Source organism: Pseudogymnoascus destructans, assembly GCF_001641265.1.
Source record: "Pseudogymnoascus destructans isolate 20631-21 unplaced genomic scaffold scaffold_2, whole genome shotgun sequence".
In the NCBI taxonomy this organism is placed as follows: Eukaryota; Fungi; Ascomycota; class Leotiomycetes; order Thelebolales; family Thelebolaceae; genus Pseudogymnoascus; species Pseudogymnoascus destructans.
The window spans coordinates 798751-825408 of NW_020167521.1; the positions used below are offsets into that span (position 1 = coordinate 798751).

The window sequence follows — 26658 nt, forward strand, 5'->3', positions numbered from 1 at the left end:
AGTAGTACGCTCGGTATCCCAAGTGCAATTAGACGGCTGATCCAGTAATCGTGTCTCGGCAGTGGATGATTACGAGATCCCTACCCGCTGCGGGTTGCATACAGAGCTTTGGATGCTTGATGGCTCCCTGTGGTCCCTGTGGCTCATCATACTTTGTATACCCTATCAGATAGTTAGAACAGTCCTCGTCGTTCTTTTTAGGATATCAGATAGTTAGAACAGTCCTCGTCGTTCTTTTTAGGAGAAACTCTCACCATACTTTGTATACTATCAGATAGTTAGAACAGTCCTCGTCGTTCTTTTTAGGAGAAACTCTCACCATACTTTGTATACTATCAGATAGTTAGAACAGTCGTCGTCGTTCGTTTTAGGAGAAACTCTCACCATACTTTGCATACTATCAGATAGTTAGAACAGTCCTCGTCGTTCTTTTTAGGAGAAACTCTCACCATACTTTGTATACTATCAGATAGTTAGAACAGTCGTCGTCGTTCGTTTTAGGAGAAACTCTCACCATACTTTGCATACTATCAGATAGTTAGAACAGTCGTCGTCGTTCTTTTTAGGAGAAACTCTCACCATACTTTGTATACTATCAGATAGTTAGAACAGTCGTCTTCGTTCTTTATAGGAGAAACTCTCACCAACACAAAGGCCACATACGAGTGCAACGATGTCATCATAAGATTATCCCATAAGATTATCCATAAGATGTAAGCAGTTCTTGGGGCGTTGTACTGCCTTATTGCAATGTATGGTACTCTATACATGCATGGGCTTCGGAGGCTCGTCCGAGTACAAACACCTTTGGGAAACATGGGGTCCACCAACCCAAGTCATGCAAAGTCATGTGACATGACAGCGGCTGGGAACTTGTTGGAGTAGGCCGTGGGCGCTGGGATACGGTGGTATTTGGCCCTATAATGGCAGAATCCCACTACGGCGTCCCAGGATCTCCGACCGGTGCTGGAAACCACCACAGTCTCAACTGGGGTTTCAGCTCTGAAGCCACCAGAATAGGGGGCTTTTGGGGGGTCGAAGCAGAACCTCCGAAAGGCCTACAAATAGCCACGTAGGCCCATTAGATAGTGTAGTTAATCAATCTCTTATTTTGCTATAGTAAGCTATATACTGTGTGAGAACTCCTGCCCCGTTGCGCCTGTGAGAAGTCCCGACCACTGGAGAAACCACACGATTTGTGTGTGATCCCGTACCACGGTACTTCCCGTTCCAACAGAACTGCACCTATTTCATCCAGTTCATATGTACGGAGTAAGTAGGTATAAGACACACATATAACACCACATTTTTGCCCACAGTAGTTGATTGAGTTGATTGAGTTGATTGAGTTGATTGAGTTGATTGAGTTCATTGAGTTCATTGAGTTGATTGAGTTAATTGATTTTTCATCCCAAGTTTACTAGTCTCATAATACATAAATGTTCTCGATGCTACTACAGGTGCCGTTAACGACCAATGTGGTCGAGTCGGACAACATCGTGTCTCTCTTCACGGCTACAGCCACCGTAGACTCCTAGTTATAAGTATAGGGATTTTGTATACCCCATACAAGTCTTGATTGAAAGTTGTATCTGAGCCCAAAAAGTAGGCCTGTCTGCCTGTCTGCCTGTCTGCCTGTCTGCCTGCCGCCTATAACCGTGCCTTATCGAAGGGCCCATCACCAGACATGATGTGCAGTGAGCTGTACACGTAAGATAGCGTGTTGCTGCCTCGCCTTTTTCTCCCTCCTCCTTCGTGGCTTCAACCCCAAAGGCCTGACGCCCGAGCTTTACGTCCTAGCATATGAATAAACTCAGAAAGGCGTCGCCAACACAAAACTCAAGCTTTTTGTGACCAAGTCCGCGAGGCCAGCCGCCCTGTAACCAACCTCCAACCCACATGCAGGACTTCTCTTTCATGCCAGGGAAGCTCAGCATCCTTCAGCAACAATGGCAAACCTGGCACAGGTTTTTAATCAGATAACGCGTGAAGATGGGTCTCTAGATGTGCTAAGAAGAAGATCGGAGTAAGTCGATGCCAACAAGGGCCATCCTGATAGATACCCCCGTCTGCTGTAATCGTGGGCCTCAGCCCTCCAGGTTCCACGTAGATATGCAAGATGGCACTATGTTATTCCTGTCCCTACATGGAGACAATTTACTAACTGCTACTTAGGTTAGAAGGCCTGCTTCGTGCCTTGCTGCCGGACGAAATACGCCTCGCAAAGCGTATCCTGTCAGCCACAGCCTTTGTTTCTGATATATTACCGCGTTTCCCCATTGAGATTTTACTTCTTATTTTGAACCATATTGAGGATCTTGTCGACTTCAAAAATATGCGAATGGTATCGAAGACATGGCTAAAATTATGGACACTCAAGCCTGTTTGCGACAAAATGATGAAGAGACATTTCCGCATGTTTTTCAACGGGCCCTATCAACAACTTTCAGACGATGAAAAGTGCTCTGCATCCGTCATTCTCACGGAACAGCTTCGGGCCAGGAAAATTGGCCAATATCATGCAATGAAGATCTACAAATACTCAGATCTCGCCGGCTCCGACGAGGAAGCCCCAACGAGCATTAGGAACTGTCAATATAGGAATGGCAGAGTTGCTTGGGCCGATGGCCCTGCTGTTAACGTATACTCCCTAAGAACTGGAACTATAAAGGCGTATATGACTCCCGCACGGACAGATATCCATAGGTGGATCATGTCGGATGATATCTTGATCATCATGGAGAACGGCAGGTAAGAATACTATCCTAGACTCCACATGTGTCGGTTCTGCGGAAAGAATACTGTCCTAGATTCTACATGTGTCGGTTCTGCGGAAAGACTAATAACTCACAGCCCCCCAAAGCTATGTGCCTATTATCTCTGCAGGACACACGATGGTTGTCCCCATTGTGTGACATTACCTAGCCCAATCGGGCAAATAGCAGCTCAGGGCCACCGTGACCGTGTTGGCATTGTTACAGATAGCAACGAGATCTTTCTTTGGGATGTTGCCAGCAACCGTGTGAAGCAAGTAGACTATACAGTCACTCCAATACCAAAATACAGAGGTCAGCCTGTGGTTAAGATCCTCATACCGCCTGGTGTCCAGGATACGCTCTACGTCTGCACAATGGCCAAGATCAAAAGTGGGCAGGGTGAAGACAATCATTCAGTCGTGAAACTGGTGATGCAGAAATATTCCGACGGTAAACTAGTTAAGACCGTACCCATATCGTTTCCCCAGCAAGGGTTAGAGCGTGCTCCTTACGCCTTGCACGTCAGCATCCGAGAAATCGACGACGACGGCACTTACAACATTTGCCAACTTCCGCTCGATTTCCCATCAACCTGGACGGATCTTGGGTGTGACCATCGGTGGCATAAAGAGAAGCGGTCAGGAGACAACCAGAGACAGCTCATCATGCAGATTGCATATAACATCTGTGATGACAAGTTTTCTACAAACTTTTATCACCTACCTAGCGGACAGAAGCACTTTGATGACGTCAACTTTACTACCCCAAATAGCACCGTCGGCAACGACCGGGTAGCTACCCGCTATCACTTTTGGGCGTCTAATCTCTATTTACCAGTTATCGGAATAAAAAATTCTACAGCGTTGTTCCATGATTCTCCTTCGAGAATCCCTATCAAACACGCGCTTCTCGTGGCCATCAAATCTTGCGACCAAATACGAGGAACTCCACCAGATATCAACTTCTTGGGAGGTTATGGACCCGAGAGTTCTCAGAAGAGAGTCTGGACGTCAAAGGGGAGGTATTCAAACTTTGACCTTGGAGTTTCACATTGCCTCGTCGGTTCTATTGAACTAGCTCAGAAACCAATGATACTGGACAGAATAAGAGTCGTGCCTGATGACCGATCAAAGGAGATGACTGGGGATGGGTCGTTTCTTATACTCTTCGGTGACTACGATTTCGTCGTATGGAGCTTCAACAAAAGTATTACTCTTCCAGAGTTCGAGTAACATGTCAGGAGCCTGATCGTACTCGTGCAGCCCAAGAGTCTGGATATGGACTATCACCCATTTTAGCGGCAGTTGTGCAGAATAGCAGTGAGTGCCCAAATCCACGGTGGTGACTATACCGACAAACATGAGCTCCTGATATGTTTAGTCTGTCGCTATCATCCTAACAGCCTTACAGGAGCCCACTACACAAAAAGTAACACAGTAGAAGAGGATTACGAACTACTGGCAGATTCCTAAGATTTACCCCTAGCCTTCTCCTTGAACTGCTGGACCGCACGATTATATTGGCGTTATACGATGACGTCTCGGATGAACGTGGTGTTTCCATGAATGCGGGTCGGATTTTCTTACAGGGCAATGAGATTGGGATTTGAAGGTGTATCCTACCATGCTTATACTGCCGTGCTAGGTGGAGCTTTGTGTGGTATATGGTGCAATGTCATGGAAAGGGGGTTGGGAATCAAGCGGGGATATGAGGTTATGAATTTATGGGATTATTGTAAACTTTATGTCTAGGATGCAATCGTTTGAGCCAAGTGACGGACATACGGAGAAGTAAAAAAGTGTATGGATAATATCCTGCTTGTCTACCAGATTCCAATTAGTCATTCAACAGTGTATGCTTCTATTAGTGGCGATCGTGTCGTTCGAGGAGTGAAAATGTATGACCTCGGCCGTGAGCTATCCCGCCATCTTATTTCCACTGTCGGTGCGTCGGGTTAATGTATATTTCACAGCATTTGTCAGGTCGGGGTTAATGGTAAATATATTCCATGGCGTTTGTAACCCCGCACCTCGCCGAATTAAGTCGTCATTAAGGCCATTCTTCCAAAGTTTGCCCTTTATCTACTCTTCAGTTTTTGTTGACAAGTTTCTACTCGTATTTTCAATCCATTCTACAATATAACAATCATCATGACACGCGTACTTCTTACAGGTGAGCTGATAACACATCCATCATAAGTGGCATCGGCACTGGCTAACCCCACCAAGGTGGCAGCGGCTTTATCGCTGCCCACGTTCTGGAGTCTCTCCTTACCCGTGGCCACTCTGTGGTGACAACTGTTCGCTCTCAAGAGAAGGCCGACAAGATCAAGCAGGCATACCCTGATCTCGGCAAGGACAAGCTTGACTTCGCTATCGTCGAGGACATTGCCCAGGAAGGTGCATTCGACAAGGCCGTGATCTCGGACCCGCCGTTTGAGAGTGTCATCCACACTGCGTCTCCAGTAAGTTGCAAGCCCTTTGCCGTTTTCTCCACGTGCTCAACATTCTATAGTTCCACTTCAACGTCACAGATACCAAGAAGGACCTCCTTGACCCCGCCATCAATGGAACAACAGGTTCGTTCAGAATCCCCTTCCATTACTATGTGTAGGGGGAACTAAACCCCGCCCATAGGCATCCTGAAGGCTATCAAGAAGAGTGCCCCGTCAGTCAAGCATGTGGTTATCACGTCATCCTTCGCTGCCATTCTCAACGGAGCCAAGCTTCCTAACTGGCCCGAACACACCTATACCGAGGAGGACTGGAACCCGATAACAGAAGAGCAAGCCCTTACAAGCCCGGCAGAGGGTTACCGAGGTATTACATTCTTCCCATTTTCTAGAGGTCAACGCAGCTAATAGATTCACAGCCAGCAAGACCTTCGCCGAGAGAGCTGCATGGGACTTCGTCTGTGACGAGAAGCCCAACTTCGCAATCAGCACCGTCAACCCCCCGATGGTCTTCGGGCCAGTCGTCAACTACCTCAACTCCCTGGATTCGCTGAACACATCCAACCAGCGCATTCGTGACTTCGCCCAGGGCAAGGCAAAGAACGGTCTGCCAAACTCCGGCATCTACCTGTGGATCGATGTCCGCGACCTGGCTCTCATCCACGTGAGGCAGATTGAGGTCCCAGAGGCACAGGGCAAGCGTTTCTTCGCTACCGCTGGGTACTTCTCGAACAAGGAGATCGCAGATGCTATCAGGAACAACTTCCCCGAGTACAAGGACAACTTGCCCGCTGCGGATGCGCCAGGCGATGGCGACTATCCAAACGGTTCTACCGAGTCCCTGCACAAGTATGATAACAGCCGTACCGTTAAGACGCTTGGTATCAAGTTCAGGACCATCGAGGAGAGCATTGTGGACCTGGTTAAGTCGCTGAAGGCCGTCGGTTTGTAAGTAGACTGTCTATATAGAGCTATTTAGCTAAATTGTTTTTGGCAATATATTTAGACGGCGTACAGCAAATACCACCAGAAGCCAACTTTGATATCGACTTATTTATACACAGTACAGATATATATACTAGAATAGTCAACCTAATACTACTATACTACAATATCAATACAATTCCACTTCATAAAGCTATTCCTTGTGTAGAATGTACCCGGTACGACAAGCTACCATGTCGGGCCTAGTGCTACCCTGTCCCTTGCTTGAGCTCTGCCGCCGCGTGACGTAGATCCCGCGACAACCTTGGGGCCATCCAGGCTCTACTTTAACAAAGCTCCTGACCCAAATAATCTAATCTCCCCAGCTCAACCAGTATATTTATAGACAAACAAAACAACAATCCCCCATAGCTGGTTACCCAACGCCCCTATCTCCAAAACCCACCATCCCACCCTCTCAACCAACAGCGAGAGCTCCCCAAGCTCCGTCAGGCCCCAAGCCAACCCCCCAAATCCCGAGCTCGAACCTCCGCCCCCCCCTCTCACACACCCACCACCTCACCACCTCAACACCCCCAATGTCATCCTGGGACTACATCGCCAAGCTCGTCTGCATCGGCGACTCCGGCACCGGCAAATCCTCCCTCGTCATCCGCCTCTGCGAAGGCCGCTTCTCCCCCCACCACGACGTAACAATCGGCGTCGAATTCGGCTCGCGAATCGTCCCCGTTGGCCCCCCGAACTACACCGCCCCTCCCAAACCGACCCTCTCGAGCCAGCCCTCCAGCATCCCCCATGCCTCCGGAGATGTCGACACAGATGCCCCAGCCGCGGATCCTGGTCCCGAGCCGCCCGGCCTGCCGACGCCGCCGGTCACGAACGCGAAGCCGAAACCGTTGGTGCAGAAACATATGAAGCTAAGCTTGTGGGATACTGCGGGGCAGGAAACGTATAAATCCGTCACACGCTCCTATTTCCGCGGTGCCTCGGGCGCGCTGCTGGTGTTTGACATCTCGCGCCGTCCAACATTCGCACACGTCCAGGACTGGCTCGCGGATCTACGAGCAATAGCCGAGACGGACATCGTAGTCGTCTTAGTGGGCAATAAATCCGACTTGGCCGCGGGTGAGGAGAATAAGCGTGAAGTTACGGTGGCGGAGGCGGAGGAGTGGGCGGCGAAGAATGGGGTGCTGGAGTATGTGGAGACGAGTGCGAAGAGTGGGGAGGGGGTGGAGAGGGCGTTTGCGAGGGTGGCGGAGAGGATTCATGAGAATATTGAGGCGGGGAAGTATGATTTGTATGATAGGAGGTCGGGGGTTAAGGGGCCGGGGACGGGACAGCAGGGGAGGGTGAAGTTTGGGGGGGAGGCGGTGAAGGCGGCGGCGGGGGGGTGTTGTTGAGGGGATGTGATGGGATAGGGGGAGGAGGGAATGTAATGGGATTAGTTGAGAGAGTGATGTTGGGCTGTATAACGGCGTTTCATGTTCTGGTTGGAAGCATAAAGATACTCCCGGAAGCATTTGGTTATTCGATTCAGTAATTAGGATTTGATAAAAGCTGCAGAGAAAAACGCTACGCTTTTTTGTATTGTATGTACTATTAATTGCATTATCGCCTGAAAAGATTACATGAGGCTCTTCTGCCATACAGGCCCTACAACATCGTACACCCATCCATATCACCCCGCCGAGACAAAAACAAAGGAAAAATGCAGTTGCTGAGTGAGATTTCTATTCGCATGTGCCAACCCTTACGCTCCGACCCAGACGGCCTTTATTAACCATTCGTTTAATCATCAGATTATCCTCCAAGTGGAGGAATCATCTAATCGGAAACTCTCCACTTCTCGAACCACTTCAGGTATCTGTACTGGCTGTTAGGCCCGACCATTCCCCAGGAGATAGGCATGAAGAGGATGTAGAGGCCGATAACCGCGGTGTAAAGGGCACCGTAGACGGCGAATTGGACCGCCTTGGCCCTTCTCCTGAGCATCCAATCGGCGCAGAAACCGAAAGTGAGGATGGCAAAGTACAACGCGGGGTAGTAGTGGTGGACGTAGGTGACTCTGGCCATTGCGACGAATGGGAAGTAGTGGAGGAACCATCCAATGACTGGGTAAATACCCGCGTAGTGGATTTGGTCAATCTCGGACTGCTTGAGATCGGCGTAGCCGCGCTGCCAACGGATGAGGTACCATAGGACAATGAGTCCAAGTAGGGCGAGGGAGGCGGTCGATCCCCAGTAGACAATTGGATTACCAAGGAGGAAGTACTTGACGATAGAATCGTCCCAGCCGCACATACGTAGACCGACGTTTAGGATAGGCCATTGCCAGAAGTGTGAGGCAAGGTCATCCTGCTTATCGGGATCAGGCACGAGAGCGTTGTTGGAAGTTGCCATTGCGACGTTGAGATGGATGAAGTCTTGGAAGAAGGGCGATTTATACGCATTGGCATCAGCAGCAGGTACTATTAGTTGTGATTAGTCAGTTCTAAATAAATGCAGAGAGGATAACTCACGCTTGCTGTTCCAGTGAGCCTCCACGTTCCAGTGGGTGAAGGTATCCTTAGGGTTGTTGGCCTTGGTGCATGTGACCTCGATTTGCTTGAAACCCCACTGAGGCAGGTTAACATTGCCGGCACGCAGATAACATCCAAGAGAAGTATGTTTAAGTCTGAATGCGGTGGTAAGGGTTCGGATCTTGGTCTTGTCGGTGTTGGAGGAGACATCCTTGACGACTTCAATGGTAAAGTGATCCTTCTCATCGCCGACGGTAGTGTTGCCGTAACACGAGACTTCCTTATCAACCTTGGTGATTGGGGCAGACACGTCGTGCGAGTGGAGGTTGCGGCCGGTTTGGGCGTGGATCAGACGGAGAACATCGCCATGGGCAACAAACTTCGGTGGTCCTTCACCGTCGTACTCAGGCTCGGCACGGTTGGGGTAGAAAAACCACTCGTTGTTGGAATCCTTGTGGTGGTAGCAAGTGACCTGTTGTTGTCCGGAGCCCTCTGGATATGTCTGGACGTGAGAATGGAGAAGTCCACCACCATATCCCATATTCTTAATGGTTGCGCGGGATCCGTAGGCGATCTCAAGAGGGCTGTCCTTTCCAACCTCGGTACCGCGGAGGTTAGCCTGGAAGAGGGAGCTCATCTGAGCATCTCCTGGGCCGCTGTTCTCGAGGATAGTGAAATGAGCAGCGAATGACAGCATGTAGATGATGAACGGAAGAACAATCAACCCAACGACTCTGGAGCCAACGTGGGCAGCAAGTTCAACCTTGGGCATCTTGTAGTTTCCGAACTTGTTCCAGAGGTCCTCAACGGTGTAGATTCCAACGAGGGCAGTGCCAAAGAGTCCAACCCACTTGACACTGCACACGCAGCCAATGCTCAGTCCAGTCAATCCAAGCCATGTGAACCACTCGAGGCTGAAGCTCTGGTCCTGAAGTCTGTGGAACCTGGCCCAGCACAGAACAGTTGTGAATGTGAAGCACAGGAGCATAGAGTCGAGAAGAATAAATCTGCTGATAGTTGTGTACGAGTTTTCGCAGAGAACCATAAGAGTGACGAACCACACAGCTGGTCGTTTGAAGTTGAGCTCTCTGGCCGTGTAGTATGCCAGAGGGATACAGACAGCACCGAAGAAGGCATTGAACGCACGCATGAACGTGTAGTTCAACTCCTCCGGGTATCTCTCTCCGGATTTGAATTCGAATGAGCCATTGTATCCAGCCAAGTATCCCGAAAGCCCCACGAGCATCTTTCCCAGAGGTGGATGGACATCGAAGTAGAATTCGCGTTTGAGGTAATGCGAGCCGAATTTTCCGAAACTGTAACATTGTTAGGAATTGGCCCCTATCTATAAAGGTATATATCTTACTGAGCTTCATCCCAAGTAACGATTGGCGAGAGGCCAATCTTGTATAAGCGTGTGAAGAACGCCAAAGCCGTGAAGATGAGCGGTGCGATGATGAATTCCCACTCGTCGAGGGTTTGGAGCAAGGTTGGTGAGCTCTAACAGAATCCAGACATATTAACTACCACTCCTAAAGTAACGGGGACCTGAGGAGGCGTTGGGAATAGCTCACCTGTACGGGTTGGCGTTTCTTGTCATCGACCTCATCTAGGCCCTGGGATGACCCGGAGACCGCTGATCCCCCAGGAGCAGGTCGGCGACGAGCCGCCTGGGCATCTTGCTCAATGCCCGAGGCAACGACGGCATTTCTAGAAGCCATGCTTCGGTGCGTGTGTTGATTAAAACAAAGAGCAGGCCTTTCCACTTCAACACCCCCTTTCCTTGGTAGTGTCGCGTCGGAACAAGGCTTGCGCGTCTAGGCTCAGCCGTCGGCTACAAGAGAGACGCGAGGAACACGGTTCAAATGGATAATAAACGAAAGTAGTGAAAGTAAAAAACCTGCCTCTAAAGACAAAAGATCCTTAGATAGCAGAAGTAAGCATCCTTCGTGGGCCAGGGAAGGGAAGGGAGACACAGATTGACTCCTTGGATCTTCAAATAGGGTGTTGGGACGCAGCTCAGAGGGTACACTTTTTGCGGCTGACTATTCCAGCCTAGTGCATTTGCCAGGTGTCTTCAATTTCCACGCACACACAGTCAAAATGCAACAATAATAGCTAGCTTTACGAGAATATCAATATTGAATAAAAGCAAAGCTCACCAGGGCTAGTTTGTGACTTTTTTGATATAGTGTATAGTGTGCGGCTCTAACTACTAAAATATCAATCTTCTGTTTTACATTTGTGCGGCATAACTGGTTGTACACGATGTCTCCTATCCGGGATTGCTTCCGCGTCTTACCTGTGGTGATCCAGATAAGAGGCGGCGATTGTAGTCGAAGTGAAGACATCATTATATGCGCAACTCAATTGAAATTTATTATGGCCTCCTATACAGTACTTATCTGTCCCCATTTCTATATGTCATACTTACTCTTCGTCCTGGTCTAAAGGTTTGTATTTACTGTTGGCGCCTCCCCGAGAGCTTGAACCGCCGCGGGAGGCTCCAACCATCCGAGAGATCCATCCTCCCACTCCCTCGCCACGGCCTCTGTCGGCCGTGTATCGTGGAACACCGTCTCTAATATCGACATTCGGTGGATCAATGTCCAGGCCCGGAATAGCCAAGGATGAGCCTAGCCCATTCTCCATCGACGTTGTCCCCACCCCACGTCGTAGATCCATTGATGGGACAGGAGAACCACGTCCCATCAAAGAACCCGTCTCTGCTCTTGCTGATGGAGTCGGCATGGCGGATGTAGCATCACCGAAAAGCAGGTTCATGTTTTCCAAACGAACCCCACGTGTTTCGGGGTAAATGAAGTAAACTGTATAAACCATATTAGTACTGAGACAGCGAGTTGGGGTGATGATGGGAGAAAACTAACCAACAACGAAACTGGTGACGCAGAAAAATGCATGCATAAGATACAGCCTCCACCCAATTGTTTCTTGAAGTATTGGGGTAATTTCCCCAACGATGAAGTTGAAAAACCAGTTAGTCGCGGTAGACAAGCTGGCGCCCTTCGAGCGGATGCTGAGAGGCAAGATCTCTGGTGGGTACAGCCATGGGATCGGGCCCCAAGAGAAACCAAAAGCCGCATTATAGATCATGACGAATACGACCACTAAAGTTGGTGTTGCCTTTATATCCAAGTGTAGGAAATATGCAATGGCAGATAGCGACAACGCCATCATGATAGCACCGCTCAATAAGATCGGCCGCCTTCCAAGTCGATCCACCAGGTACCATGGAGGGATCGTAGAAAGGAAATAGGTAATGCCGTTAATGCCGGTCATCAAGATGGCTTTTCGCCCTATCCAGCCGGCGGATATAAAAACCAGAGGCGCATAGTATGAGATGACATTGATTCCGTTTAGCTGAGCCAATGCTTGCGCGGACATAGCGATAAAGACACGAGCCCGGTATCTCTTGAACATCTCGGAGTATGATCTTTCACCTTCTTGGCGCTGAATGAGGACATTCATTTTGATTTCACGGAATTCTTCCCTCGCCTTGACGTTGTGGATGTCTCCATCTCCGTAAAGGTTGGCTATGACAACCATGCCTTCCTCATCATGATCATTATCAAGTAGCCATCTGTGATGGTGGTTAGTCCCTGACTTTCAAATACAGGGCGTGAGTATATACCGAGGTGATTCCACAATAAGTAAGCTTCCCAGAGCGAGTAGGCCACCCATTACACACTGCATGGATAGTGGTATCCGCCAAGAGTAGTCGCTGTCAATGTAGCTGCAAAAATAATCAACCCAAACTGATGTGGTGTATCCAATGATGTTCCCTGAGAACTCGATACAGGCTAGCTTGCCTCTGTTGTGTGGAGGCGAAATTTCAGACTGATAGACTGGGACGATTGTCGAGAGCATACCAACCCCTACTCCTGCTATGATCCTACCCAGCATCATTAACATCATAGTTGTTGCGCACGTCTGCAGGGCCCCTCCAACGAACTATTCTAACAGTTACTTTCTGCTAAATGGACCCGACATTTATGAAGTGGGTTGGAAGGGTATGGTTTCAATGAGTCCTTGGCCTATTGCGAACTGCCGCCTCTCATATTTTGACACGGATGCTACTAGGGATTTGGCTGGGAGAAGGAACTCACAAATATCAAACTCCCATATAAAATCGTCCTTCTTCGGCCGATGATATCACCAAGGCGGCCAACAACCAGCGACGATATGAACGCTCCGACTTCTAAAATTGCAACCATAGTCCCGATCTCGGCCGCATTTGGCTTATGGAAATAATCTAGGAAAATAGGGCCTCTGTGCAATCCATCAGTGCTGAGTATGGTTGACATATATGATAAAAACTTACGTGATGATACCGGACATGACTCCCTGATCGTACCCAAAAAGAAACACGCCCAATGATACAAATACGCTTGTGAAATACCTGGCGTAACATCAGTATGACAGTCCAGCCTCAACTCGCGGCTGTCTTACACCAGTGGCTTGCCGGTCAGGCCGTGCATCTGAGGCTCCCCCCCCGACATCATCGCTGCTAGCGCCTGTTCAGCGCGAGATATTTGCCTCGGCGGTGGTGTTGGGATCTTGATATCTTCCTTAACGAAGCCACGGCGAGGTTGCTTATCTTCGTGTTCAGAGTCGAGTCGATATCGCACTCTCGTATCTCCTCGATTTCGTCTCCCAGTATGCCGGCCTGTGTCGAAGTCTCTGAGCTGCCGTCGTAAAGGGTCGTCTTCGCCTGTGCCCAGTTCACCAATGTCGCCGGTGTCACTCCAGTCTGAGAATTCAGAGCCTGCCGATTCGGATCTTGGAGAGGCAGAGAACCCGCTCTGCTTCTCGTCGTCTGAGAGGAGGGAGGCAGACTGGACCTGCTCGTGTGATCGGGTTACTGCCGAGGGCAGGTTTCGAAGTGGTATATTGGCCGGACGGCGGGTGCTGCTTGAAGAGGGAATCGTGAAGGTTGTGGAGCTGATGGTGGCAGCCCCTCCCGGCGGATATGGGCGTAAGAGGAAGACAACGTGGAGTCGGTGCACGATACCCGTGACAAGCTCGTTTGGATGGCGGTGCGGAGGAAGGGCAGACTACTGTACAACTGCGTAGTATGAAGGGATCTGTTGCAAGATTATCGTCGGTGAGTAAGTCAGCTGGTTTGCTTCAGAGTGTTTGTGTTGGGCGAAAGCTAGAAGTTGTTACCTTGGTTGCACCCCGCGAACTGTCACAATGGGGAAGAGTGGAGCTTGGCAAAGTCCCAAGACAAACCCAAGGCTGAACAACGTTCACGTGGTTTGATTGGGCTGAGGATTTCAGGAGAGAGCAAAAGACTTTTAATAGCTGTAGGGTGAAGAATGGCACACGACGCCTTTGTGACTGTGGAGATTACCCCAAGGTGTTCTGGACCACGACTCTTTCCGGCGCCTCTGACGACGACGAGGTCACGATGTTGGGATGTCTTATCTTGAGTTGTTATCAGCACGTGCACGAATGGCAAAAAGGGGACGGAGGCAGGTTGGCTGGATGGTAGATTCTCCGAGATAAGCGAGATAAGCGGGATAAGGGGAAGAAACAAGTAAGTAAGTTCCAGTAGTACTCCGTACAAACAAGCTACAAAGGCCCTCGAACCCAACCCGCAGCGCAGGAAACAAATGTAAAATGTCCTTGGCAGTTGCCGAGCCAAGGCATGTGAATGTGAATGTTGATACAAACCCGATCTTGCATTTTTCCATTGTCGTGCTGTAGTAGTACGGTAGTACGCTGGTGCTGCGCTGGTGCTGCGCTGGTGCTAAGCTGGTGCTCGCTGGTGCTAAGCTGGGATGGGATGGGATGTGCCCCTGAAACGAACGATGGCATCCAGCAAATCCTGTAGGGCCGATATAAGATTGTGCACTGTGCACTGTACACTGCTGCCGTGATTCAGCCCTCTAACTATATTAATTATTCTTTATCCTTTGTTGCCCGTGACCTCTATTGAGGAACCCGAGTCGGAAGAAACTGAGACCACGCTTGTCTCGTTTAAAGGCTGGTAACCTCAGAAACCGGGCACCACCACGAAGGAAACTACATTTTCAGGGGACGACGTTACTTCACCTTCCCTCACTTCAACCCTGAATTGATCAACCTCGAAAACACTCGCTGCTTCTTCCGTGGCCACTGAGATCAATCTGATCTCCTCCGCCGCGAAATCATCGACGTGAAATTCTCACCGCTTCGTCAATCGCGGTACATTGGGGAGAAGGAAGGGACAAAGGATAGAAGCACACCCGCCTGTTCTGCATTTAGACTCGAGTCCCCGAGAAAAGGTCGCCTCGCGCAAACCGCAGCAATGGGCTCAACGCAGTTTGGAAACTTTCATGTACGATCAATCTAGAAATCTAGAGGGCCTACGGTCTCGACGACCCGTGGCTATGCGACGCACGGGGAGTAACAAGCTAACCATCCGTGAATAGAATTTCTGTCGGGATTCGACCCTTCCTGTTTGCAATGTACGTATACCTCTCGGTGTTCCGACTCTCAATCATAGCATGAGTGCGACGAAGTAACTAACGCTTGTAACAAACAGCTCCTGTCTCTGACACATGATCAAAATGGATTCGGAGGATGCGAGTTGACCGGAATCAACCTCCCAGACGGGAAACACCTCGGCAATATTGGTTAGTCGCGCAGAAACCAATTGTGGTCATTATACTGACCAGCTGCAGGTTCGATAATACTTTGCGGCCTGGCTATTCTAGTTAGCGGTTACCTGCTATGGAGGTCTGAAAGGAAGCAAGCTGCCGTCGGCCGAAGGTATGAGGAATTGTATCATATACTACCATTTTCATGTACTGACTTGAAAACAGGGAGATGCAGCTGTTTCTGTTGGGCTATATTATCATTGAGATCTGCGAAATCTTCACAGTCGGAGTGTTCCCTCTCAACTACAAAGTCCGATTGGTGCGTTCCTAATGCCCTCTTTGAATGTCTCGCCATACTAATTCTTGTACAGGCCTTCAGTGGAATACACCTTGGTATGATTGTTGCGACGACATGGATCCTCATGCTCAATGCCGCCGTTGGATATCAAATCATCGACGACGGCACTCCCATGTCCATTGGCCTCATCATTGGCTCAGCAGTTGCTCTCTTTGTCGGCACTGGCTATATCGCTCTCGATACGGGTTTCAGATGGACCGGCCATTTCGACAGCAGCTTGGTCGGCAATAACCGCAACATGGGGCTTTACGTGCTCTACCAACTCGCGCCCATCATCTTCCTGGCAGTTTTCATCGTTTTGGAATCCATCCTTGTCTTGAGGGTTCTTGGCGAGAGGAAGCCAATGATCTACCTCGCAGCCGCAGCACTCTTCTTCATTCTTGGACAAATCTTCAACTACGTCGTGAGCACCCACATCTGCCACGGAACCAGCGGCAAGATTGACGGAGCCATCTTCGAGACGCTATTCACCCTGCTCTCTGTCGTCACCATCTGGTACTTTTGGTCGAGCATCACCGAGGACGACTGGCCAATGCCAGCGGTTAACTATCCTTAAAGAAGAAGAATTATACCTTAATCTGGCATCATCTGGCATTCGAGGAGTTTTTGGGCGGTGGGGGTGGGGTTCTGTACAAAGATTTTAACGGTTTGGACGAAAACCTATGGAGGCGGATTTAATTCAATTCGCCGATTTGATCGAGTTTGCTGGGGAGGAGGAGCAACGCGCGAACACAGCATAGGTAGCTAATATGCCTTATATATCAATATGTTGATGTGTCGGGCTGGGATAGAGGATCCCGTCGTGCCCGGGGGACATTGGGACGATACTCTTGGACTTTGTTTTAAGGGGAGAGGCTGGTCAAGTAGTGGCCAAGTTTATATACCCTTCGTAGCATATATGGTATGAATGTAGCAATGATTTTAACTATATTGGAGATGTCGTCGTGAAGCTGTGTCTGATCTAGTATTAAGTGATATGTTTGGCATCGTATTGTATGGTAGTGACGTTGGCCCACTGATTGATAATAATATGGGCGTCTGGAGTGCCAATTGGAAATAGTCTCTAGATAAATCCGAAGTGAAAAGATATAAAAGATATTACATATACAGTGGCCATCGTTACCTCCAAATGAACCCTGTCCTTCATAGTAGAGATATTCGCGGCTAGTGCCCATATTTTAACATTTATCGTCCGCCTCGCCCACAAGGCTACCATCCGCCTACCTCGCCTCAAATCCGTCACAACCCACCCTTCCAACAACCCACCACTACAACCTAACATCAGCCCATCCGCCCGCTCAAACCACTCTTGCAGACCTAGCTCCAGCCACCGCATGCCGTCATCTCCTCCGCCACACCATGGCAGACTCGGACGGCGAGTACATCGAGGACCTCTCCGACGATGATCTCCCCACCGCCGCCCCCTCCGGCACCGTTGGCGGCAGCGGCCGACACGCAACGCGCTCGAGGGGCCCTGTGAAGGTGCCCGAGGCGGCGAGGGGAGGGGAGAAGGAGAAGCAGGGGAGGAGGAGGGCGGCGTGGGAGGATATACAGAGGAGTTGGGATACGGTTGTTGAGGGGGCGGATGGGAGTTTGAGCTCTACTGTTGAGGGGCTTTTGGAGGCTGGGAAGAGGCAGAGGTTTGTTGTCTCCCTTTACAACTCTCTCCCTTTTTTTTGCCCTACCCCCATTATAATCAATCACCACATAAACATGAGCATGAACAAAAGCAAAAGGCAAAGCTAACCCCCCCCCCCCCTCCCCCTTTAGACTGCTCCGCGACACAACCCCCCTCCAACGCGGCATAATCCGCCACTTAATCCTCATCCTCGACCTCTCCTTCGCCATGACCGAGAAAGACCTCCGCCCAACGCGCTACCTCCTCACCCTCCGCCACGCAACCTCATTCATCAGCGAATTCTTCGAGCAGAACCCCATCTCCCAGCTCGGGATCCTAGGTATGCGCGATGGGCTCGCCAAGCCGATCTCTCCGTTATCCGGGACGCCGACGGTACATCTTGGTGCGTTGGGGAAACTGAGGACGCAGGATCCGCAGGGCAGTCCGTCACTTCAGAACGCCTTGGAAATGGCGCGGGCGTCCCTCTTCCACGCCCCGAGCCATGGGACGAGAGAAGTCCTCATCATCTCCGGCGCCCTCCTCTCCTCCGACCCGGGCGACATCCACACCACCATCTCCTCCCTCACAAGCGACCGCATCCGCGTCTCGGCCATAGGGTTAGCAGCCCAAGTCGCCATCCTCTCCGAGATCTGCACCAAGACCAAGGGCGACTACAGCGTCGCGCTTCACGAGGAGCATTTCCGGGCCCTCTTGATGGGCGCGACGACCCCGCCGCCGACGAGGGCGAAGGAGCAGAATCAGAGTAGTCTACTCATGATGGGATTCCCGTCGCGCACGGTGGCGACGGCGGTGACGTTGTGTGCGTGCCATAGTAAGCTTACGAGGGGGGGGTATCTGTGCTCGCGGTGCGGGAGTAAGGTGTGTTCGCTGCCGGCGGAGTGTCCGGCGTGTGGGCTGACGCTGATCCTGAGTACGCATCTCGCGCGCTCATACCACCACCTCTTCCCCCTGCGCAACTGGCGCGAGGTATCCTGGAGCGAGGCGGCGGGGAGTGGGGTGGGGAGTTGTTTTGCTTGTGGGGTTGGGTTTAATAAGCCGCCGCCGAGGCAGGTGGTGGAGGGGAAGAAGGAGGGGGGGAGGAGGGAGGCGATGATGAAGGCGGTCAGTGAGTCGGGGAGGTATGCGTGTGAGGTCTGCGGAGAGCATTTTTGCATTGACTGTGATGTTTTTGCGCATGAGGTCGTGCATAATTGTCCGGGGTGTCAGAGTGATAGTAGGGCGGGGAAGGCGAAGGGTGAAGGGGGGAAGGGGGGGAGGGGGGAAAGGGGCAGGTGAAGGAGATGGAGATGGAGATGGAGATGGGAGGTGGGTGGTGGGTGTGGGGTTGAGGGGGATAAGATGGAGACGGAAGCGGGAGTTGGGAGGGTAAAAATAGGTTCTTTGGGAATGGGAAGGGGAGTTGCATATAAGCCCGGCGCACACACACGATCCGCTCGGTGTGGGGGGTGTGGAAATGGAAGGTCTGTCAGCCAGTTACGTCAGTATAGAAGGCGGCAGTACAGTAATAGATGCAGACCTAGGTGTAAGAGGGTGTTGTGTATACAAATACTATATATGACCAAGCGTGTCAGGGATTGTAGAGCACACCCATCCGCTCCACACAGCCACGGCAGCCAGAAATCGCGGTCTGCTGTGCTCCAGCTTGAGGGTAGTGACAGGCGATAGCACGGTGTGACAGGCGATAGCACGGTGTGATGGGCGATAGCACGGTGTGATGGGCGATAGCACGGTGTGATAGACGGTGTGATAGACGGTGTGATAGACGGCATGATAGCACGGTGGTGTAGTGTCGTAGTTACAGCGCAAGGGGCGCGGTTGGTACGGCGTCATATCATATCATAGAGTTGGACAGGAAGGTTTGTAGTTTGTGGGAGTAGTTATTTTTAGATGGATGCGGTCGGAGTCGTCTGTGCAACGGGATCGGGATGAGGATCAGGATCGGGATCGGGATCAGGATCAGGATCAGGATCGGGATCAGGGAGATGGAGGGAGAAGGAGTGTCTGTCTCTGTCTGGTTTCCCACCTGTGGTTTCCCACCTGGTTTCCCACCTGGTTTCCCACCTGGTTTCCCACCTGGTTTCCCACCTGGTTTCCCACCTGGTTTCCCACCTGGTTTCCCACCTGGTTTCCCACCTCCCTGCTTTCCCCCCACACCCACCTTCTCCCTTCACCCACCTTCTCCCTTCACCCACACCCCTTCACCCACACTACACGCACCCACACTACACGCACCCACACTACACCCACCCTTGTCCCTTCACCCACCCTTTCAGCCTTTCACCCACACCCACAACCACAACCACTCGCACCAACCCACTCACACCAACCCACACAACCCACACAACCCACACAACCCACACAACCCACACAACCCATACAACCCACACAACCCACACCAACCCACACCAACCCACACCAACACCCTCCCACTCCCTCCCACACCAACACCCTCCCACTCCCTCCCACACCAACACCCTCCCATCCCATCCCACCCTCAATCATGACCAACACCCTCCCCCCTCCTCCCCTCCCCCTCCTCCCCCTCCTCCCACTCCCCCTCCCCCTCCCCCTCCCACTCCCCCTCCCACTCCCCTCCCCTCCCACTCCCCCTCCCCCTCCCACTCCCACTCCCACTCCCACTCCCACTCCCACTCCCACTCCCACTCCCACTCCCACTCCCACTCCCACTCCCCCTCCCCCTCCCCCTCCCACTCCCACTCCCACTCCCAGATTATACTTGCTGTACTCCGTACTCTACATGCATAACCAACACCCACACACCTGTACGTACTCTTCCATGGTACTTACTGTACTACATACCAACCACTGTATACCATATATATGTAATGTAGTATACCATGTACGTACTCTACTTACTTTACGGAGTACTTACCCACAACACCAAACCCCAAACCCCAAACCCCAAACCCCAAACCCAAAACCCACATTTCACATCCCATCCCATCCCATCCCATCCCATCCCATCCCATCCCCTCGTCCCATCCCATCCCAACCCACCACCCTCCCATCCCAACCCACCCCCCCAACCCACCCTCCCATCCCAAACCCACCCCCCAACCCACCCTCCCATCCCAACCCACCCCCCCAACCAACCACATCCAACACAGCCATCCCTTCAAACCCTTACTGGGCCTTTTACTGGGATTTTACTGGGATTTTACTGGCCTTTTACTGGCCTTTTACTGGCCTTTTACTGGCCTTTTACTGGCCTTTTACTGGCCTTTTACTGGGCCTTTTACTGGGTACTTCCCTTTCCACTCCTCTGGCCCCTCTACTATTCCCCCGAACCTCACACTATCTACTCACTCTCATCCTTCTCATCCTTCTCTCTCTCCTCCTCCTACTCTAGCCCTCGGACGAAATTCCTCTCCTTCCCATTGCTTCTTCCCTTTCTTTGACTTCTTCCCTTTCTTTGACTTCTTCTCTTTCTTTGACTACCTCCCTTCCTTTACTACTTCCCTTCCTTTACTACTTCCCTTCCTTTACTACTTCCCTTCCTTTACTACTTCCCTTCCTTTACTACCCTTTCCCTTCCCACCCACCCCCCCCCCCCAAAAAAAAACACCCCCACACCCCCAGTACGGACCCTGGTATGCGCTGCCTTGTTACACCTCCCCAACCCTTGTGTCAAGGGCCTAGGTCGCTTCGAAAAGGAGACTCCTCACAATCCATCCTCTCGCTCGTTGCCGCGTCCCTTCCGCCGCCCCATCCCAACCTCTCCCTCGCACACCAACGTCCTCGTTGTCGAAGAAGAAAAAAGGAGGCCTGCCATCGCCAACTCTTTCACGACAACCGCCAAGGGAGAGACTCGATACCCATCGCGTCGTCGACAAACATCTCGTCACAATGAATCCTGTGAATCGCCCCCAGGAGACGGCGACGGTGACGCGGATGACGGCCGAGGGCCGTCATCTCAGTTACGAACTCAAGGTCATCCAGCAGCCGGAGCGCGCGAGAGCATGTGGTTCGGGAGCCAAATGTGAGCAGAACGCGTCTGAACAAAGGCCTCCTCAACACGTTGCTAACATCCCATAGCTTCTGCCGACCGAAGACCGGTTGACCCACCGCCCGTGGTAGAGCTGAGGATATTTGAGATTGACGCACAGAACATCAAGAGCGACATCACCTTCTCCTACATGGCCAACTTCTTCGTCTTCGCCACGCTCGAGACCGCGCGTCCCATCATCCACGGCCGTGTCCACCAGACCGCCCAGCAGATCCCCGTCCTCACCGGCATGCCCGTGTCGGGCATGGCATATCTCGACCGCCCAACCGAGGCTGGCTACTTCATCTTCCCCGACCTGTCGGTCCGCCACGAGGGAAAGTACCGCCTGAGCTTCAACCTGTACGAGGAGACCAAGGAGGACAAGGACAAGGATGGTGAGTCGGCCGCACCTGCGATCAAGCAGAACCCCGACGAGCCGACGGGTTCCTTCGATTGGAGGCTCGAGATCAAGTCCGAGGCCTTCACCGTTTTCAGCGCGAAGAAGTTCCCCGGCCTGGCAGAGAGCACCAGCCTGAGCAGGACCGTGGCGGAGCAGGGCTGCCGCGTGCGCATCCGTCGTGATGTGCGCATGAGGAGGCGCGAGGGCAAGGCCGCTGATGACTACGAGGAGCGCGCAGACAACAACGGGTATCGCCGAAGCACAGGGAGTGCCACCCCGGTCGAGCCGTATAGCCGCCAGCGGTCATTGAGCAATAGCAACGGCGAGATCAAGCCCGAGTACGCGCACCGTCGCCCCTCGGCCGACGCCTACCCACCACACCCATCATATCCAGCACCATATAATCACGGTCCGGCATCCACACCGCAGCAAGGAGGATCCTACCTGGAATTTGGCCCGCATTCCGCGCAACAACCACAATTCCAGACCCCTCAGTTCACCCAGCCTGCTCCTCCCCCACCCGCCCAGCCCCAACAAGCACATCAATCCGCTCCATCGCCATATCACCAAGCACCACAGTACCCGCCCCAACAATCACCAGGCGGCTACAGTTACCCAGAGAGGCCGCAGTACGGCCAATACCAAGCCCCGAGAGATTACGATGCCGAATACAGACGGCAATCCCTCACCAGCGCACCTCTCCCACAACCACAATACCCCCGCGACGAACAAGACTCGAATCACGCCTCCTCTTACGCACCCTACCAATCCCGCCCCCAGCCACCAGTCCTCGCACCAATCAATATCTCCACCACCCCCGCTTACGAACCCAAGCACGAGCCCGCATCCCCCCCATCCCCTCTCTCCCCTCCCACCACCTCTCACTGAGCAGCCTCCCCAGCCCCAGCGACCGTCCGGGATCTTACATGTACCCCTCCCTCACCTCCACAACCACCGCCGAGCCGCAGCGCGCTGGCAGCAAGCGAGCCTTCGAGACCGTCTTCGCGAGTAGCACCCACGCGCAGCCGCTGCACAACGGCGCGCGGCCGTCGAGCTCGCATAACGGCGCGGCGGCGAAGCTGGATAATGAGGAGATGCTGCACCAGTATAAGATGGAGTATAGACGCGCGGATGGCGGGAGGCTTACGCGTGCAGTGCGGGATTTCGATGAAACTGTTTGAGTGGCCTGGATGCGATCGAGAGAGAGTTTCGAGATCAGAGCAGGGGGGAGAGTAGTAAATACATACGTACACGCACTTTGAGAGTGACGGCAGGTGCTACACACTAGCCTACCATTCATCTCCCTCACCTCAACCACCACCATTTCCTCCCCCCGCGACTTCAACAGCGCCCATCACCCCCCCCCCCCCCCCCACCACCACCACACAAAGGAAGCCTCTAGACGACGGCGGCCCTTTCATTTGACTTGTTCTCGGATTTTTATTCGGATTATATCACTATCACTCACGACCCGCGCTGATGCGCAACAACACCACCATTACCACCACCATTACCACCACCCACCCACTACAAGACTTTCCTATGTCCTTCCTCGCTGTGCGCCTGGGGTGCAGTTGTAGCGGCGCCCCTCCCTTGTTTCTGCCCAAGCGGAAACGGGAGGGGCAGTTCTCGTACTGTAAAACTTTGGGAGGGGATATGAAGGAGGGGTTGTTTTATGACTTGAAATACTTTTTTTTGTTTTGGCTTTTTTTGTTGTATGGAAGCGCAAAGGTTGGCTTCATCGCCATCTTTTTTTTTAGGGATAGTTTTTTTGGGGGGAATATGAGATGAGGGAGATTTTTAAAATTTGTGTGTTGACTGGATGACCGATTGTGTGATGTGATGTGATGGCCTTCTGTGATGTTTGACGCCCATTGATACTGTTAACATGTACATGATCGGGGGTTGCCTGGCATGAAGTTCGACGCCCAGTTGATGATACTGTAAATATGATGGAGAGAATTCAGAGCGCCACCGAAATGATATCAACTATGCTTGCTATGCTACGCTGTACACACACTTTCCGCCTTCATCCACTCATCATCATCCATATTATCAACGCTGCCATCCCTCGCTCCTCAGCTTCGCAAACCGCAATAAATCCAAAGCATACATTACTCGTTACCTCATCATCACAATCCGCGATGCCGCTATTATTATCAGTACAGCACAGTACATCATCCATCATCCATCATTCGTAACGCCTCTCCATGCCTTCCACTTCCCCTTAACACCTGACCTGAGTTGATTTCTGTAGTGACGACGGTTAAAACACATCAGGCCCCCACTCAAAACTCTCCATCGAAGTCGAGTTCGTCACTTCACCCCCTCCGGCAGCTGGGATACTCTCCTTCGTATCCTTGGTCTTCTCCTCGACCTGCTTCTCCACCTGCGTAAGCTCAGTGCTCTTCACCCTCGGCTTAGCAGCCTTCTTCAATTTCCCCACCCCCTGTCTCGGCTGGGACTCAACCGCAGACGCCTCTTGGACACCAGCATTGCCGCTCGTGACGGAAATACCCTTCTCACCACCGACCTCAGAAGCAGGCGGCGTATCCTTCCTGCTTCCCTTGCGTGGAATCCTACTCCCCTGCGTCCCAAGCGGAAGGCGCTTCTTAACAATCAACTTCGGCGTCCCCTGCTGCTTCGCGCCCACAGACACGAGCACAGCCTTCTTCTCTGGGTCCACGTTCTCGAAACTGGGATCCGAGGAGGAGCTGGAGTCGGGGATGAGGAGCTCGGGGCTGGGTTTCTCTCGAGGAGTGTTGTTGTTGCGGGATTTTTTGGCGGGGTGAGAGGTGGTGGAGGTGTCTGCGTCTGAGGGGTGCTGGGAAGATGAGGTGGTGGAGGTAGAGGTTTTGGCCATGTTCTTTCGCTTCTTGGAAGGGGTGACTTGGTCGGCGTCATCTGGGCCCGTAGTAGTATAGTGAGACTCTCCGTTTGGATATTCCCGAACCGAAGAGGAGAAGCTGGAGGTGCTGGGACGGCCAGGGGGATCGTCGTGGTTGCGTGATGCGGAGAGACTGATTTTGTCATCTGTAGTCAAGGCTGCACCGATGTAGCTTTGCGAGGACTCATTTTGGTGGGTGTATCCGTTCAACAGCGATTCCGAGGGGAGAGATGATAGTGCCCCAGGAAGGAAGCGGGATTTTCCACCCCGAGCTTGTTGTGGCGGGATCCCGGTGTTGCCTAGTGATTTCACCAGCTCAAGACGCGCAGCTTCGAGTTTCGATTCGAGGTTGCTGACGCGTTTGACGAGTTTCTGTTGGACGCGCAGGTCCTTGCGGGAGAGTTTATGCTTCATCGACTTTGGTGGGGCGATGGAGCCGTAGGTGAATGATGATCTGCTCTCATTGCTGTGGAGGAGCTGGTGGGATGGAACGGAGTACCGGTCGGCGGGGGTGGAAAGTTTGCTTGTGCCTTGTTGGGCGGAACCAAAGTCACCGCCGAGTCCTGCCATGGATGGCGGGGTGTCGAATACCATTCCATAGCGTTTCTGGGACGGTGCTTGCTCTGAAATTTCGACGCCTGAAGCGTTCACAGATGACCGCGGATTACTCCAGATAGCAGAACCACCGGCCGGACCAAATCGACGCCCTGGAGTGGGTGCGATGCTCTTTACTTCCCTATATGCTCTCTCTAGTTTGGCTTGAGCTTCGACATCAGCCTTGTCGTCGGGGACTCGGGCATCCTGTGATTTTGACCATATCTTCCAGTTTGACGGATTGAAAGAAGCTGCCAGGGACTTTCCGAAGCGGAATATGGTAGAGTGGCGGTTAGCCTCAGTCTTGGTTTCTCCCGCCACGGCTGGTACAGAGTGGTTGGAGTGGCGGATCAGTTTGTTGCGCTGTGGCTTCCCATTCTTGGTGCACTCATTTTCACCGGCACAGTTCAACTCGGTTTCAGTGGCCACATACTTTCTTGGTGGTTTTTGGCTCACTCTGTTCCTCATGCTCCCTTCAATGAACTTGGATGAGCGCGTTTGGATGCCATCGTCAGAATAATTGCTGGTTGGGGAGTCAGGTCCGTCAGCTGCAGCGCCTTCAATGGTCTTCCCATTGCCTCCAAGTGGCCAGTCGCTGGTACGGTGACGCTTCTCGAATGGGTCATCTTCATCAAGGTGGCGTCCATCGCTGCCACTTGCGTAGTTACTGGCACTGTCTTCCTCTTGCGAGTACCTTGAGAAAGTGTGACTAAAAAGTCTCTTGCTTCCCTTGGAGAAAGATTGGGTGTCTTTCACATCACCCTCGGGTTTGCCCTGTGGTGTGTTGATTGGCAACTAGTGATGTTAGCCTTGCATTCTTTTCTGGGGTGCAGAACGACAGCGCCGTGGGGTGGATGGTATGCTCAGCGATAGTGAAATCAGATACGACCTATACAGCCCAAACCAAGCTGAAAAAAACTTACGTGCGGATCCATGACGTGAGGATCCATGACGGTGTTGGTGTTGCTGCTCACGTATGCCCCTTGCCCCTTGCGTTGTATGACCATAAAGACAACGCTTGAGACAGTTAACTTGGGTGAACGTAAACGTAAAGAATGTTGCTCTGAGCTCTGTTGCTCGTCACGTCCTAGATAATCGCGAATGTAAATAGTAGATGTATCTGTGGTTGTTGTGAGGGAGTCTGCTCTGGAACCCGGACAACGAAGGACCGTAACAGCGTAACAGCGTAACAGCGTCGTAGCCTTGTTGACCTGTTACTACGCGTATTTTGTGAATTGTGAATTGTGAATTGTGAAGGTGAGGGGAGGTGAGGGGATGTGGATAAATTAATTCTTGTTATCCTTGGGAAGCAGAAGTAGAAGGATAGGAGAAGTGTCTCATCATAATCTCTTCATAATATTATAGCGGTGTATGAATGAGATGAGCGAGATGAACAGATGAGCGAGTTCACACACCTATAACTTTTTTATTATGATTATATTATACCAAAGATGTATTGGACTGTATTTTATTGGTTAGAGGAGATACTCGCACTCT

General features: G+C 51.8%; 12 protein-coding genes across 12 annotated transcripts; 7 read left to right on the forward strand and 5 right to left on the reverse strand.

Moving 5' to 3' along the window:
• Positions 1-28: 28 nt before the first annotated feature.
• On the reverse strand, positions 29-582 carry VC83_00881 (uncharacterized protein; the record flags this gene model as incomplete). The annotated part of the gene is made up of 7 exons (XM_024464568.1): positions 29-162; positions 255-267; positions 325-332; positions 385-397; positions 455-462; positions 515-527; positions 580-582. 7 exons carry the CDS (start codon positions 580-582, stop codon positions 29-31), a joined length of 192 nt encoding a protein of 63 aa, XP_024327762.1.
• Positions 583-1609: 1027 nt separating this feature from the next.
• On the forward strand, positions 1610-4586 carry VC83_00882 (uncharacterized protein). The gene is made up of 4 exons (XM_024464569.1): positions 1610-2026; positions 2176-2751; positions 2854-4075; positions 4167-4586. The coding sequence occupies exons 1-3, from the start codon at positions 1950-1952 to the stop codon at positions 3986-3988; spliced, it is 1788 nt and encodes a 595-aa protein (XP_024327765.1). The 5' UTR covers positions 1610-1949; the 3' UTR covers positions 3989-4075; positions 4167-4586.
• A 122-nt stretch (positions 4587-4708) lies between these two features.
• GRE2 (methylglyoxal reductase (NADPH-dependent) gre2) lies at positions 4709-6337 on the forward strand. Its single transcript, XM_024464570.1, has 5 exons — positions 4709-4928; positions 4985-5220; positions 5271-5334; positions 5393-5575; positions 5628-6337. Exons 1-5 carry the CDS (start codon positions 4907-4909, stop codon positions 6158-6160), a joined length of 1038 nt encoding a protein of 345 aa, XP_024327764.1. The 5' UTR covers positions 4709-4906; the 3' UTR covers positions 6161-6337.
• An 80-nt stretch (positions 6338-6417) lies between these two features.
• VC83_00884 (uncharacterized protein) lies at positions 6418-7553 on the forward strand (the record flags this gene model as incomplete). Its single annotated transcript, XM_024464571.1, has 1 exon — positions 6418-7553. Exon 1 carries the CDS (start codon positions 6732-6734, stop codon positions 7551-7553), a length of 822 nt encoding a protein of 273 aa, XP_024327767.1. The 5' UTR covers positions 6418-6731.
• Positions 7554-7571: 18 nt separating this feature from the next.
• Positions 7572-10663, reverse strand: PMT2 (Protein O-mannosyltransferase 2). The gene is made up of 4 exons (XM_024464572.1): positions 10247-10663; positions 10039-10172; positions 8673-9988; positions 7572-8621 (listed from the first exon to the last, which is right to left on the reverse strand). The coding sequence occupies exons 1-4, from the start codon at positions 10391-10393 to the stop codon at positions 7978-7980; spliced, it is 2241 nt and encodes a 746-aa protein (XP_024327766.1). The 5' UTR covers positions 10394-10663; the 3' UTR covers positions 7572-7977.
• A 439-nt stretch (positions 10664-11102) lies between these two features.
• Positions 11103-14389, reverse strand: VC83_00886 (uncharacterized protein; the record flags this gene model as incomplete). Its single annotated transcript, XM_024464573.1, has 7 exons — positions 11103-11500; positions 11561-12273; positions 12325-12644; positions 12800-12962; positions 13015-13092; positions 13143-13747; positions 14261-14389. 7 exons carry the CDS (start codon positions 14387-14389, stop codon positions 11103-11105), a joined length of 2406 nt encoding a protein of 801 aa, XP_024327769.1.
• On the forward strand, positions 14099-16572 carry VC83_00887 (uncharacterized protein). Its single transcript, XM_024464574.1, has 6 exons — positions 14099-15015; positions 15110-15145; positions 15223-15313; positions 15362-15449; positions 15503-15596; positions 15649-16572. The coding sequence occupies exons 1-6, from the start codon at positions 14986-14988 to the stop codon at positions 16189-16191; spliced, it is 882 nt and encodes a 293-aa protein (XP_024327768.1). The 5' UTR covers positions 14099-14985; the 3' UTR covers positions 16192-16572.
• Positions 16573-16864: 292 nt separating this feature from the next.
• Positions 16865-18549, forward strand: VC83_00888 (uncharacterized protein; the record flags this gene model as incomplete). Its single annotated transcript, XM_024464575.1, has 2 exons — positions 16865-17275; positions 17406-18549. Exons 1-2 carry the CDS (start codon positions 16995-16997, stop codon positions 18547-18549), a joined length of 1425 nt encoding a protein of 474 aa, XP_024327771.1. The 5' UTR covers positions 16865-16994.
• A 1219-nt stretch (positions 18550-19768) lies between these two features.
• VC83_00889 (uncharacterized protein) lies at positions 19769-20073 on the reverse strand (the record flags this gene model as incomplete). Its single annotated transcript, XM_024464576.1, has 2 exons — positions 19769-19997; positions 20066-20073. The coding sequence occupies 2 exons, from the start codon at positions 20071-20073 to the stop codon at positions 19769-19771; spliced, it is 237 nt and encodes a 78-aa protein (XP_024327770.1).
• A 774-nt stretch (positions 20074-20847) lies between these two features.
• On the forward strand, positions 20848-22568 carry VE1 (velvet protein; the record flags this gene model as incomplete). Its single annotated transcript, XM_024464577.1, has 2 exons — positions 20848-21274; positions 21331-22568. The coding sequence occupies exons 1-2, from the start codon at positions 21142-21144 to the stop codon at positions 22566-22568; spliced, it is 1371 nt and encodes a 456-aa protein (XP_024328079.1). The 5' UTR covers positions 20848-21141.
• Positions 22569-22606: 38 nt separating this feature from the next.
• On the forward strand, positions 22607-23048 carry VC83_00891 (uncharacterized protein; the record flags this gene model as incomplete). Its single annotated transcript, XM_024464578.1, has 1 exon — positions 22607-23048. One exon carries the CDS (start codon positions 22607-22609, stop codon positions 22859-22861), a length of 255 nt encoding a protein of 84 aa, XP_024328080.1. The 3' UTR covers positions 22862-23048.
• Positions 23049-23051: 3 nt separating this feature from the next.
• On the reverse strand, positions 23052-26542 carry VC83_00892 (uncharacterized protein). The gene is made up of 2 exons (XM_024464579.1): positions 26085-26542; positions 23052-25956 (listed from the first exon to the last, which is right to left on the reverse strand). Exons 1-2 carry the CDS (start codon positions 26166-26168, stop codon positions 23947-23949), a joined length of 2094 nt encoding a protein of 697 aa, XP_024328077.1. The 5' UTR covers positions 26169-26542; the 3' UTR covers positions 23052-23946.
• Positions 26543-26658: the final 116 nt, after the last annotated feature.

Excerpts from the sequence above, each read along its gene's own strand:
- VC83_00882 (XM_024464569.1), top strand. The coding sequence starts at position 1,950 with ATGGCAAACCTGGCACAGGTTTTTAATCAGATAACGCGTGAAGATGGG. Across the intron at positions 2,027-2,175 it reads GTGCTAAGAAGAAGATCGGA|GTTAGAAGGCCTGCTTCGTG; the intron begins GTAAGTCGATGC and ends ACTGCTACTTAG. Across the intron at positions 2,752-2,853 it reads ATCATCATGGAGAACGGCAG|CCCCCCAAAGCTATGTGCCT; the intron begins GTAAGAATACTA and ends AATAACTCACAG.
- GRE2 (XM_024464570.1), top strand. The coding sequence starts at position 4,907 with ATGACACGCGTACTTCTTACAG. Across the intron at positions 4,929-4,984 it reads GACACGCGTACTTCTTACAG|GTGGCAGCGGCTTTATCGCT; the intron begins GTGAGCTGATAA and ends AACCCCACCAAG. Across the intron at positions 5,221-5,270 it reads TCATCCACACTGCGTCTCCA|TTCCACTTCAACGTCACAGA; the intron begins GTAAGTTGCAAG and ends AACATTCTATAG.
- PMT2 (XM_024464572.1), bottom strand. The coding sequence starts at position 10,393 with ATGGCTTCTAGAAATGCCGTCGTTGCCTCGGGCATTGAGCAAGATGCC. Across the intron at positions 9,989-10,038 it reads GTTACTTGGGATGAAGCTCA|TTTCGGAAAATTCGGCTCGC; the intron begins GTAAGATATATA and ends ACAATGTTACAG. Across the intron at positions 8,622-8,672 it reads GGCTCACTGGAACAGCAAGC|TACCTGCTGCTGATGCCAAT; the intron begins GTGAGTTATCCT and ends CACAACTAATAG.
- VC83_00887 (XM_024464574.1), top strand. The coding sequence starts at position 14,986 with ATGGGCTCAACGCAGTTTGGAAACTTTCAT. Across the intron at positions 15,016-15,109 it reads CGCAGTTTGGAAACTTTCAT|AATTTCTGTCGGGATTCGAC; the intron begins GTACGATCAATC and ends ATCCGTGAATAG. Across the intron at positions 15,314-15,361 it reads GAAACACCTCGGCAATATTG|GTTCGATAATACTTTGCGGC; the intron begins GTTAGTCGCGCA and ends GACCAGCTGCAG.
- VC83_00892 (XM_024464579.1), bottom strand. The coding sequence starts at position 26,168 with ATGGTCATACAACGCAAGGGGCAAGGGGCATACGTGAGCAGCAACACC. Across the intron at positions 25,957-26,084 it reads CTCACGTCATGGATCCGCAC|TTGCCAATCAACACACCACA; the intron begins GTAAGTTTTTTT and ends TAACATCACTAG.